The sequence below is a fragment of the Amphibalanus amphitrite genome, unplaced genomic scaffold, assembly GCF_019059575.1.
Source record: "Amphibalanus amphitrite isolate SeventyFive unplaced genomic scaffold, NRLGWU_Aamphi_draft 002721F_arrow, whole genome shotgun sequence".
In the NCBI taxonomy this organism is placed as follows: domain Eukaryota; kingdom Metazoa; phylum Arthropoda; class Thecostraca; order Balanomorpha; family Balanidae; genus Amphibalanus; species Amphibalanus amphitrite.
In genome coordinates, this window is record NW_024884107.1 from 209 (window position 1) to 14047 (window position 13839).

General features: G+C 50.1%; 1 protein-coding gene across 1 annotated transcript; it reads right to left on the minus strand.

Moving 5' to 3' along the window:
* Positions 1 to 817: 817 nt before the first annotated feature.
* On the minus strand, positions 818 to 6606 carry LOC122377323 (28S ribosomal protein S7, mitochondrial-like; the record flags this gene model as incomplete). The annotated part of the gene is made up of 4 exons (XM_043357257.1): positions 6340 to 6606; positions 6021 to 6121; positions 1347 to 1496; positions 818 to 881 (listed from the first exon to the last, which is right to left on the minus strand). Coding segments are annotated over exons 2-4 (267 nt in total), but the record flags the coding sequence as incomplete, so codon positions are not given.
* Positions 6607 to 13839: the final 7233 nt, after the last annotated feature.

Here is a 13839-nt window from a genome sequence, read left to right on the forward strand (position 1 = left end):
TCGGAAACAGTTTTTCTGCAATAACTTTTGACCCAAGCCTTGCACGAGCTTACTTTTACCGGCATCGTGTTCCTCTCGTCAAGACGCATCGAAGGAGCTATAACTTGACCTTGAAAGGTCAACTTGAAAATTTGACCTCAGGTCAAGGTCATGACCTGACCTGAAAGGGTCATGTTGCATATCAGTCGATCTGTATCGTCGAGCTGAACACATCTAATGCGTTTTCATCGCTCTAGCATGCCTCAATCAAAAGTTATTTGCGAAAAACTGTTAGATACCATTCGTGACCTAAGATGACCTCAGGGCATAAACAGGGGTCACGGATACCATTTTCATATTCAGTGTGTCTAAACCACTTGTAATTCAGTGTTTTGGAGTGTTTATAATGTCTTTCGTCCAAAAGAGGTGCATTTCAATTTTCTCCCATTGACTTATAATGGGGAGGTCGCAAAATTGACCTGACCTTAGGTCATCGATATCAAAATTCTGAGATATAAATTTTGTACGTGCTATTGCTCTTAGCAATCGCTGAAAGTTTCAAAGCGATCGGTCACTCGGTGTAGCTATGACAGACATTGAAACTTTTTTATGAGATGAGGTCACTTCAAGTGACCTGGTGACCTGACCTTGAATGACCTTGGTCTGAAATTTTCACAACATATGTAGAATTGATGTATGATAAGGTGTACCAAAAACAGTGGCGCTCCGCGCCGCCGTTTTTGAGATATTCGCGAAAAACCACAAGGGGGTGTTCAAACACCCCCCCCCCCCCCAGCAGGGCGCGGGTTAAATAAACCAGCATCTGCTTAGTGCTTACCTTTGCCATCAGGATCTGCGCCAGGTTCTTGTCCCCTCCCTTCATGATAATGTTGGTGAATTTTCTGTAACGGAAAAAAAACATAACAATCCGTCAGGCTGCTTCAGAATGTCGAAGAATGCTGCTTCAAAGTGGGTGATAGTAGTTCATATGGTCTAACAGACCTTGCCGCTCACTGGGTTTAACAATAGATGAGACGCGTAAAGGCGGATTATATTCAAAATTTTACAAATGACATCTTTTTTAAATTTCCTTCACGAAAAACACATACGTAGAACTTCGAAATCGAAACATACAACACAAGCCAATTGGAGTGTTTAATCACAATAGTCCTGCTGCCTCTCCACCCCTCCCCACCCTCTCTCCCTCCCACCCTCCTCTCTCTCTCTCTCTCTCTCTCTCTCTCTCTCTCTCTCTCTCTCTCTCTCTCTCTCTCCCCCTCCCTCCCTCCCTCCCTCCCTCCCTCCCTCCCTCCCTCCCTCCCTCCCTCCCTCCCTCCCTCCCTCTCTCTCCACCCTCCCCCCCTTACTTGACGGCCGGATGATCAAATGCCGACGAGGTCAGGTCACTGGGCGCGGCTTTGATCGGTGAAAAGGTCAGCTGCTCACGGGTCTCCTCCGTCTGTTCTGGCGGTAGAGTTGGCTCCCGGAACGTAGGCGGGTACTGGGACATGGGGCGCCTGTTGAAGAATAGGACGTCAGAGATGCTGGTTTTCGTGAGGGTAACCGAGTGTTGGAGATGTAGGCTTTCGTAAGGTTAACGAGGCTTCAGAGGTGCAAGTTTTGATAATGGGACATAGCATACAAGTGATGAATATTGGGGGGGAGGGTAGAAGTGCTGGCTTTGGTGAGGGTCATAGCGGGTGGGGGAGGGGTGGGATATACGGGTTATAATTTCCATAAGGTCATCTAGGGCAGGGAAGGGGGATTAGACGTGGAAGCTTCACTGAAGTCAGCAAAGGTGTCATTAAAACGTAGGTTTAAAATGAATGGATGATTGAAGTAAAAAAGAGGATTAGAGTGAGGGCTTCACTGAGATCAACGAGAGTCGTTAGAGATTAACCCTCGCCGGCCGAGGGGGGGGGGCGGGTGCCGCCCCCCCATAGGGTTTTTTTCGCGATAGTTCCGAACACGCTGGCGATAGAGAGCTGAAACTTGGCATACCTGACCTTTGATCCAAGCCGCATCTTTTGACACCAACCGCATTTTTGGGTCAGGTCAGGTCACTGACCTATGACGTCATAAGTGAACCTCTGCACGGTCTTCAGATGTCGCAACTTCGCAACGCCCTCACTGCCAGAGGAGATGTCACAGGGATGTGAAACTTGCAGGATCTATAGTTCGTTTTTTTTTTCAAAAGGACGCTGGCTCCAAGTATGTTTTTCGAACAAGCACGTGTTTTAGCGAGCAAAACGAGCAAAAACTGAACCTGAGAAAATCGAACATCGACTAATTTTAACATGTGATTTCTTCCCGATAATTTCCATATGTGCGTTTTGGAACCATATATGAGAGCAGTGTTGACGTCATACTGTCGAACATGTATAGCAATGTAACTTATAACTATCATGGACTGCTTACTGCTTACTCGATTATAAGCTCGGCAACAGTGAAAAAAATAAATTTCACCCATATTCGTTGACACTTGTCCCATTGCACGGACATTTGGGTGCCTGCTGCCACCAGTGACGTCATCATAGTATGTTCATTTTTAAGAAACAATTTCCAGCTAGTTACCGTGCACAATTTGAAATCGGTTATTTTTTCGGTAAGAAATTCTTCGCCAGACACTGAAGCTGCCAAAACTCACGTGAGAGCTTCGATATTGAACTTTGAGCCAGCGTCCTTTTGAATAAAAACGAACTATAGTATCCATTATGAGTCCCACAACTTGTATATCTCGGATTTTTCCTAAAGGTCATATGAGGTCAGGTCATTTTCGTGACCTCACCATTATAAGTCAATGGGGAAAAATGAAAACTGCTATTCTGGCGCCGGGAACGATCTCCAACTATCTCAAGCACACAGAATCGTGATTTTATGCACTCCTTGCAAGGTTAGATGCGTCACTTTTGCAATGTTGACCTTCCGTGACGTCATTTATGACGTCATCAAGGTCATATTAGTTTTTCGTCAATAACTCTTGATCAAATTGAGCTAGCGAGTCAGGAAAGCCACCAATGGACTCAGGAAGACCTGCCGAATCGAATGATATGCGACATGACCTCTTTCAACCAACTTCGTGACCTGGGGGTGCTGACCTGACCTTGACCTGAGGTCAACACCCCAAGTTGACCTGACCCGGACAAAAAGTATATCATTCGACGCGCCTGAGCGAGACAAACACGATGCTGCCAAAATCGGCGCTCTGCGGCCGTTTTTTGCGAAGTTATTCACCAAAAACTGAACCGTACCTTGGGGCACTTGACCTGACCTCAGAGGTCACCGGTTGACCTAGGACCTTAAAATCGGGTACCAATCTCTGCGTCTCGTAACGGCGCACACGCTCGTTTTTTTTCCGCGACGCGCTAGCTTCACCAGGGGCGAAACGGCGAGGGGGGGGTCGTACCCGCCCCCCCCCCTCGGCCGGCGCGTATGTAGAAAACCAATAGGTCCGGCGAGGGTTAAGGCTTTCATAAGTTAGCGGCGATCGTTAGAGGTGCAACATTTAAATGACGTCAACAGATGTCATTAGAGTCAGAATTGTCACCTCGGTTCGAGTCTTGGAGAGTCAAATCCGACAGGAGAAAATTCATGTGACTGGAGACAATATAATCCACTTTTAGGACAGTCAGCCACGCAACAATCAGTTTTGGACTACTAAAATGTTATATCTGGTAAAATATGTGACTTATACTGGTATTCATTGCTTATCACATACGCTGCAAAATTCATAGTATTCTAGATACCGGTGAATAAATTTGTGGAGGACAGCGAAATCTTTTGGACCGGCCTGGGACCAGAAAATTGTCCTATCTCCAGCACGGGGCGTGGTCATGGGTTTAGAGATGCAGGTTGACATGAATGGTCTCAAGTTTACGAAATACGAGTGCGGGGGACCGCAGACATCAATTCAGGTACAAGAACGTATAAAAACTGGACGGTTATCATTTTTTTTCGCACGTGCTGACGCAAAAACCAGTCTGACACATACTGACCCATGCGGCACAGCATGTTTTAGGCGCTGTACGCTAGAGCCATCTGTTGGCAAGTTTTGAAACTAGTCTGTCGTGCGGCACAGCATGTTTCAGGCGCTGTACGCTAGAGCCATCTGTTGGCAAGTTTTGAAACTAGTCTGTCGTGCGGCACAGCATGCTTCAGGCGCCTACGCTAGAGCCATCTGTTGGCAAGATTTGAAACTAGTCTGTCGTGCGGCACAGCATGTTTCAGGCGCTGTACGCTAGAGCCATCTGTTGGCAAGTTTTGAAACTAGTCTGTCGTGCGGCACAGCATGTTTCAGGCGCTGTACGCTAGAGCCATCTGTTGGCAAGTTTTGAAACTAGTCTGTCGTGCGGCACAGCATGCTTCAGGCGCCTACGCTAGAGCCATCTGTTGGCAAGATTTGAAACTAGTCTGTCGTGCGGCACAGCATGTTTCAGGCGCCTACGCTAGAGCCATCTGTTGGCAAGTTTTGAAACTAGTCTGTCGTGCGGCACAGCATGCTTCAGGCGCTGTACGCTAGAGCCATCTGTTGGCAAGTTTTGAAACTAGTCTGTCGTGCGGCACAGCATGTTTCAGGCGCTGTACGCTAGAGCCATCTGTTGGCAAGATTTGAAACTACTCTGTCGTGCGGCACAGCATGCTTCAGGCGCTGTACGCTAGAGCCATCTGTTGGCAAGATTTGAAACTACTCTGTCGTGCGGCACAGCATGTTTCAGGCGCTGTACGCTAGAGCCATCTGTTGGCAAGATTTGAAACTACTCTGTCGTGCGGCACAGCATGCTTCAGGCGCCTACGCTAGAGCCATCTGTTGGCAAGTTTTGAAACTAGTCTGTCGTGCGGCACAGCATGCTTCAGGCGCCTACGCTAGAGCCATCTGTTGGCAAGATTTCAAACTAGTCTGTCGGGCGGCACAGCATGCTTCAGGCGCTGTACGCTAGAGCCATCTGTTGGCAAGATCTGACACTACTGAGCCTTGCGGCACAGCATGCCCCAGGCGCTGTACGCTAGAGCCACCTGTTGCCGAAATTCAAAACTATTCTGTCCTTCTGTACAGTAGGTATGCTTCAGACACCGTATACTAGAGCCATCTGTCGGCTACACCTATTAGAGCCTTAGGCTGGCTACTAGAAGCTATGGTAGGTAGCGTAGCAACTAGCAGGGCTAACGCCGACTCCCAAATAGGAAATAGTGACTTTAGACTTATCATCATTAACACTGGCGGATCCAGAACGGCGGTCTTGGACGCCGCGGGGTATAACCAAAGTGTCTCAAAATAAAAAAAAACACTAAATTTCTATTCCTAACGCACTGCTGTGCCATTTAGAACAAACTTTTCCCCATAAAAAGTTGTTAAGTTACCGTTTTATTACCGAAAAACTGCAAACTTTCGCCGATTTCGGGCGGAACGGGTGGGTTGGGGGTTGTGGGGGGGGGGGGGGTAATGGGTGAGTTTGCCCGAAGTGCTCCTCTGGATCTGCCAGTGATCATGAATTAACCAATAGCCCAGCGGGGCTCTCTCATTATGATAGACCTTCGACCTGTTCAAGCATTGTTTGTGCATTGTCTGTCAAGTGTATCATTCATGATCAAAATATTTCCATAAGATCAGCACACAGAAAGACAGGAACTAGTGCCCCTAAATTGATAGCAGACGTGAGAGAGATGGAAGATCAGATTCAATATCATTACAAGATCAATAACTAAAGAATGTGCATCAAAATAATGAAAATAGCATTCAAATATGGCAGAGCATAGAAGCTCAGCTAAAAGACCATGCATGATGCAGGTAGGTATATCAACAAGATAAATTTACTAAAAACAATGCATAAATTAGTCATTCACAGGCCAAGATACAGATGCCTAAGATGAAGATCTGCATTGACCACTTTTTTGGTGCCATATGATATAATTGGATTGGATGAGAATCAAATTTCCTAAACAAAAGAGTTTTCTAGTACCAAAGTTTGTTCAGTATTATGAATTCAGACATAAGACTATCAATACAAAAATGTAGATTGGAGTTCCAGAGTGGCTGAACTTACACATGGCCGATGGTGGGCTGAGGACGACACAGGCACCGCAGGCTTCTCAGCATGGTGACGGGTGGCGGTTGGCTCCCACTGCCGTTCACTCAACTTTCAGCCTGAAACAACACATCAGGAAAATGTCTGATGCAATAGTGTAGTGTCAAAGCCATGACATGTCAAATTTCAATTATGTATGAGATTTTAACAAATTTTAGGGTTTCGGGAATCTTTTGCCTAGGTACCTGTGAAATTCTCATCAAAGTTAAGGCATAAAACAATTCTAAGCGAGCAAAAAATTAGGGACAGAAGACATCAGACGGGTCATTTTGCTTACCTACCAATAGTTGGTTATATGACTTATATCAATATTGCCTAACCTACCAAATGAATGTACAATTGCTATAATTGCATGAAAACTGACCATTCAAAAATTTTGAAATGAAATAGTAGGAGGTAGGTACACTACAAATTTATGAAAAGTGAAAGAAAAAACTGTTCAATTGCATATGTATTGAGACCACAAACCCAAAGCGATAACCAATTGCTCTTCAAAAAACAAAAAACAGACGCAAGGAAACTTCTGTTGCTAGGCAACTGCACTGAAATATGAAAATAATCGAACATTATTATGCACCTCTTTTGAAACAAGCTCGCCATAATTGAAACTCTTTGACTTTTAGTTCAATAAAATACGCTTTCCCTGCTTGCGATTCGCAAATAACAAATCACTTCATTAGCTGTCAACTAGTCGCCATGGAAACTAAAAGCGGTACTCCTATTCTAGTGAAACTGAACAGATGGTTTTGTAAAACTTCCACGTAGTTATGTGTTTCCTGTCAAGCCGTACACGAGATTTATGGAACGGTGTTGGTGTACTGTTATGAGTTAATTACTTGCATTTTTTTGCCAGATGAAGATGATTCGGTACCCTCTTAGCAGAGAGTACCGAATCAACTGGGGTGACGTCTGCTAAGAGAGTACCGATGATTCAAACACACTCATCCTGGATAATTTTTTTCTGATCTGGTCCTGGGAACTGGGGTGTAAAAACAAGTGTGATGCCTGCTCTACCTGTTTTTTTTTTTAAAGAATTTATTGAATTGTTGATTGTAAGGCCATGCCCATGACTGAGGACAATATCATGTGGTCCATGAATCTTAAAATGGTGAATGCTCTTAGTTGATTTAAGTCCCTTGTGTACCTCACAGCAAAATGTGGACTAGAATCAGTTCAAGTTGTCTGGTCTGAGGTTTTCATTTTTCAAGTTTGCATATGCTCGTGAGCCATGGGGTATCATGTCTTGAATCACATTTTTATCTGATTTTCATTTAGATGTTGTATGCTTTGGTAAAACCAAATTTCAAGACATGCATGTAGTTGTTTTACTAACTTGAAACTTCTCACGTTTCCCTTACAGCTCTTAACCTGCAAGTAGGTATGGATATGAAGTCGAGTTTCACCACCTCATCTGGAAGTAAGGAGGACATATCTCTTGCTCAGCCTTTGCTATCTGATAAGGAGGATGCAACTGCTCTACCAAAGGTGGTGCCTAAAAGGTAATGGCATGCTTCTTACCTTACCTTACCTTCAAGGTGTTCGGGTTAAAGAAGGCCACTTGGCCTGAGGATCCCGCTCTTATCGAGCTCGTGAGGATGTACATACTGGACTCTTAAGGGAAGGGGATGTGGAGAGTGGGCTGCTACAATCTGTGTGAGTTCGCTCAGTCTCTCGTACTCGTCCGCGCTCCGTCTACACAAACGCACTCGCTCGTGTCTAGCCGCGTACTGTTTATTGGCTCAGTGACCGGTCAGATGCTCGCTACCGGCCTGCCACCTAGCGGACACACGCAGAGCTATTAGTTAGCACTCTCACACCCCCACACCAGTTTCAATCTAAATATATGAATAAACATTGAGACAATCAAATCACCAGAGCGGTGAACAACGAAAAAATAAATACAGAAAATAACAGACGATTAGTCCAAAATAGACGGAACTCAACGGACAGTTCAAAGCGGCACAGAAAGTGCCTAACACCAGAACACCGCAATGATAGAACCAAACACCTCACTCCCTGGGTAATAACTCAAGTTGCTGAGAACATTCACACCTTACACAGTCATGAAATATTCGCAAACTAACGACAGAGTCGGGGAATATTTCACATTTCCTCGATGAGTCTGCGCGTCTGTTTCTTTATTCTCGTCGATCGCCTCAGTGGCTGCTGCTGCTGCTGTTGCCGCCGTAGCCGCCGCTCAGTCTGTGCAGGTTTCAGACTCGTCTGCTGCTGCTGCTGCTGCTGCTGCCGTCGTAGCTGCTGCGCAGCCTGTGCAGGTTTCAGTCTCGTCTGCTCCTCTTCCACCGCCGGGGAGCTGACTGCGTGCGGTTCCGAGTAAGCGTATCGCTGGCGAAGGAACCTGCGGTTCCTGGTGAGGACACGTCCGCTGGGGAGCCGGATGAAGTACCTCCGCCTCCTGCCGTCAACTTCAGTAATCACTCCGGAGCGGTCCCAGCGTTTGTTGACGTGGTTCTGCACCATCACCTGGCTGCCGACGCGCAGGACAGGCAGATTTCTGGCGTGCTGATTGTAGCGCCACTCTGAGTCGTCCTTCAGATCGGCGGCAGCTGTGTCAGCTTCATCAGCCGATCTTTGCCAGCGAGGATCGAAGACACGTCGGTGAGCCGGCAGAGTGTCTCGGACTGGTCGGCCGAACACTATCTGAGCCGGACTCCTGCCGCCCGGTCCCGGTGTGTTTCTCTGCTGCAGTACGCCGCGGGTCCACGCGTCGATGTCCAATCCACCAGGCGACTTCCAACACCTGCGAATCAGCTTGCTTGCGGCCTTGACCCCAGCTTCTGCTCGTCCATTTGACTGAGGGTAATGCGGCGATGAGATGACGTGCTCCACTTTCCACTGCTCCATGAACTGCTTGAAGGCCCTAGACGTATACTGTGGGCCACCGTCACTGAAGATTGTCTCGGGTGCTCCCACCGTGCAGAATATACTTTTTAGCTCTGCGATCACCCGAGCTGATTTCATCGTTCTTCCCAGGTGCCGTGAGAACTGCCACCCCGAGAACGGATCCACCGCCACCATGAAGTACTGACCCGCGTGCTGGAAGAGGTCTGTACATAGGTGCTGGAACGGACGTGAAGGAGGACTCCTGAGGTAGGGTTCCTTGGGGAGTGACGGCAGCTCCGCTTGACATGCCGCACATCTTCTCGTGATATTTTCTATATCATTATCTAGGCCGGGCCAGTACACGGCCTGGCGCGCTCGACTTTTCGTTTTTTCTTTCCCCATGTGTGATGCGTGTAACTCAGTGAGAACTGCTGCTCGCATCGGTCTTGGTATGACTAGCCGACATCCACACAGAACAACACCGTCTTCCACCGTCAGCCGATCGTGCACTGCCCAGTACGGTCGGATGATTTCCGGGAGGTCCGTCTTACTCGCCGGAAAGCCAGTGAGGACCGTCTGGATCAGCTGCCTGGCCTCTTCATCGTGGTCGGCCGCGCGCCGCACGTCATCCAGACGAATGTCTGACTGTGCTTCTTCCAGAGCACTGCATACCACTGCGTTGATGCTGGCTACCGTGTCGTCTTCAGCCAGTTCGTCTTCAGCCGTCGGAGAGTCGACAGGTGATCTCGACAGGGCGTCAGCTGCCTGGTGCTCCTTCCCCTTCGTCCAGCTTGCCGTGAAGTTGTACATGCTGATACGCCCTCGAAGGCGTTGTAGTCTCGAATTTTCAATCTCGTCCATGTTCTTGGAGTTCAATATGCTGATCAATGGACGGTGGTCAACCAGGATGTCGAAGTGCTGCATTCCACTCAGAAAGAGTCGACACTTGCGGCTGACTGCCCACGCCACTGCCAAGAGCTCCAGCTCAATTGTGGCATATCGCGTTTCAGCATCCGTCAGTGACCGTGACCCAGCCTGGATCACGCGCCACTCTCCGTTCTGCTGCTTCTGTTGAAGGATGAAACCCAGTCCATGAAGTCTGCTGGCATCAGTAGATAGCAGCGTCGGCCTGGTGAGATCGAAGTATCCCAGGCTCCTTGTCGATGATAGCGCCAGTCGAGCTGCTTCGAACGCTGACTGGTGGCAGTTGTCCCAACAGAAGCTTCGCTTGGTGCTCAGTAGGTGGCGCAGTGGCTCCAGATGATGCGTCACTTCTTCCGAGAAGGGCGCGACTTGATTAACGAGTCCGAAGAAACTCCTCAGGTCCGTCACGTTCTGTGGCTCAGGGAAGGCGGCGATGGCTCGTAGCAGCTCTGGGTCCGGCCTGTAACCACCATGTGTCACCAAGAAGCCTGCGAAACGCACCTCCGGTAGCATGTGCTGCGCTTTCTTCACGTTCAGCGTCACACCGCGCGCGCGACACCTCTCCAGGAAGAGCCGGACACGGTCCTCCAGCTCTTCTTTGGTAGCACCACAGATCAAAACGTCGTCGACGATGCGCTGAATGCCTGGGACGTCTCTGAAGCACTCGTCCATCCTCCGGTTGAAGAATTCGGAGATCGAGCTGATTCCGAATGGAGCCCTCGTCCACATGAAACGCCCGAAGGGCGTTATAAATGTGGTCAGTGGCTGGCTCTCTTCTTCCAGCGGACACTGGTGATACCCCTTGGAGGCGTCGAAGACGCTGAACCATCTCGCAGAGTCGACGATCGACGCCACACACTCTGCCGGGGTGTTAGACTGGTACAGTTCTCTGCGCACAGATTTGTTGAGCTTCGTGAAATCGACGCACATGCGGATGCCTCCGTCCTTTTTGGGAGCCACGACAATTGGTGCACAAAACTCTGTCGGCGTCGTCACTGGTATAATCATACCATCCTTCTCCAGTTTATCCAGTTCCTTCTTCAGGGGCTCCCTGAGAGCGAACGGAATGCGCCGAGGAGCATGAACAGCGTACGGTTGAGCGTCTTCCTTCAGAACAATCTTGTATTTCTCTCCTGGGATGATGTTGATCTTCTCGCTGAATACGTCGTTGTACTCGCGGAGCAATGCCGCCCACTGCTCCGTCGGTGCGCTGGCCGGCGCCGCCCGCTGCTCAGCTGGCCCTGGTGCTCCGGACCGCGCCGCCCGCTGCTCCGCTGGCCCTGGGGCGCCGGTCCGCGCTGCCCGCTGCTCCGCTGGCGCGCCGAGCGCCGCCGTCTGCCGCTCGGATAGCAGGCCGAGCGCCGCCGTCTGCCGCTCCACCGGCGAGCCGAGCGCCGCCGTCTGCCGCTCCACCGGCGGGCCGAGCGCCGCCGTCTGCCGCTCCACCGGCGGGCCGAGCGCCGCCGTCTGCCGCTCCACCGGCGGGCCGAGCGCCGCCGTCTGCCGCTCGGCTGGCCGTGTGATTGTCCGCCGCGCCGATACCGCTGCCGTGATGTCCTGAGGAATGTTCCACTTCTGTTCGGGGTAGTCCTCTGGAATGATGCCGAGGCGCTGCGTCGTCTTCCACGACAGGATCAGACGCTTGACTCCAGGAATGATGTGGACCTGCTCGTTGACTTCGATGTCTCCCATCCTGATTGTGACCTCCACCTTGCCTATGGAGTCACAGGATCGGCCGTCGACCACCATCGGACGCACTGTTGAAGGTGTCATGCGACCACGGCCGAACGTCTCTGCAAACTCAGGGCCGGCCAGGCTGATGTCGGCTCCAGTGTCTGGGAGAGCTCGCAACTTCCCGCGCCTGGTACCGAACACGTCCACTGCAACCGTCGGCGCCGATCTGTGCTGAACACCGTTCACCGTCACCATATTCAGCTGAGTACAGTCGTCTTCACAGGCGCTCTCACCGACGGATACCGCATTGGCCCTTCTGGGCCCCAGTCTCCTGTCGCACATACGGCCCCAATGGCCGTATTCACCGCAGCGAAAACACTCGCTGTCAATGGCGGGGCAGCTGTTCTCTCCCCGGCATCGCCCGCGGCCGCAGCGGCGACAGGCCTCGCCCGGGCGATCACGTGACTGCCGGTCGGCAGCGGGCCGGGCCGCACGGGGAGGGGCGGGCTGTGCCCGACGCCGGTCCACCGGCCCAGTCCAAACGCGGTCAGTATTGTATTGTATTGTATTGTATTGTATTGTATTTACATTTAAGAGCGATCCACATACAAAGTGCGTGGCGATTACTGCTCAGAATCCGTATCCGCGGTTGCTAATCTAATCATTCAAAACAGTTGCACATTCACTCACGTCAAAACTAGGACAAAACACTCTCAGGACAGCCTCATCGCTTTTACCCACCCCTATCCTATTGGTCAGCGACGATGTGCTGATTCATCGTCCACGATTGCGGCTTTAACAGCGCGGGCGAAGCGGGCGGGAGGCAGCTGCGACAGGTGAGGTGGCAGGCTGTTCAGCAGAGCTGCAGCTCGATAGCCAAACCGCCGCTTGCCCGTTTCCAGCCGTGGACGGGGAAGATGGAAGAAGTGATCTTGTCTGGATGGTCTCTCGCGGATAGCGCTATTAGCGACGAACAGGGCTGCTAGTTGCTCAGGTTCACGGCGCTGTATGACCTTGTGTGCGATGACAAGGGTGTGGAAATCGGACATACCGCGCGGGGACAACCACCCGAGTTTTGTTCGCAGGTCGGAGACATGGTCAAATTTACGGCGGCCGAAAATAACTCTAGCGGCGAAGTTAAGAATTTTTTGGAGTCGATCGAAATTTTTTTGGGACCCATTACCATAAACTGAAAGGCAGTACTGGATACGCGATACAACGAGTGCCGTCACGAGCGTTCGAATGATGCCATCTGGGAGACAGTGGCGCGCATGTGAAAGACCAATCAACAGTCCCGTACACCGGCGGCAGAGTTCAGAGACGTGTGCGTCCCATGACATAGTGCTGTCAAAAGTGACGCCAAGGTTCCCGACTTGTGCGCACGGTTGCAACGCTGCGTTGCGGAATGGTACTCTAAAGTCTGGTAATTTACGAAGATTTTGACGAGTGCCAAATACAATAAGCTGTGTTTTACTTGCGTTCACTTTGAGGGCGTTAGCGCAAAACCAGTCGTTGAGAGACGCGAGCGAGTCCTCCATGCGCGAGATGAGAACTTCGAGGTCCCGAGCTGGACCGCTAATCAATACTTGAGTGTCATCGGCATACTGAAACACTTTTGCGTCGCCCGCGTATAGCGATAAGTTGTTAGAGAAAATGGTGAAAAGAAGCGGCCCTAACGCAGAGCCCTGGAAGACACCCATGGCATTAGAAAGAGGCCTAGACAGCACTCTACGTCCGGATACATCTTTCAAAGACACGCTCTGAGTGTGTCCATGTAGATAGGTGGCGAACCAGGAAATTTCAATGCCGTGTAACATCAGTTTTTGCATCAGAAGATCGTGGTCAATCACGTCGAAACATTTACTGAGATCGAGAAGGCATAGCATTGACAAATCCCCCCTATCAGTGGCGGCCAGGATGTGTTCAGTGACAGACAGCAACGCGGTTTCCGTGGAGTGCCGGGGGCGGAAGCCGTGCTGGGAGGATGCCAGAAGGTGATTATGGGAGAGGTAGGCGTAGAGCTGCTGATGGACAATGCGTTCAACTACTTTCATGATTACAGGAACTAGGGAAATGGGTCGGAAGTTTGCGGGGTCTGAAGGGTTACCAGACTTGAACAGAGGGTGAACTATGGAATGTTTCCATGAATCGGGGATGTCAGATTGGATTAAGCAGGTATTAATAATATGCAGGATGACACCACCAATAGCGGGGAATCCGAATTTCAGCATGCGGACACACACGTTATCGGAGCCGCAGGCACTCGAGTTACGCATGCTGAAAATAATCCGCTCGAGCTCCCCCAGTGTTATCTCACGAAGTTGAAAACTGCATG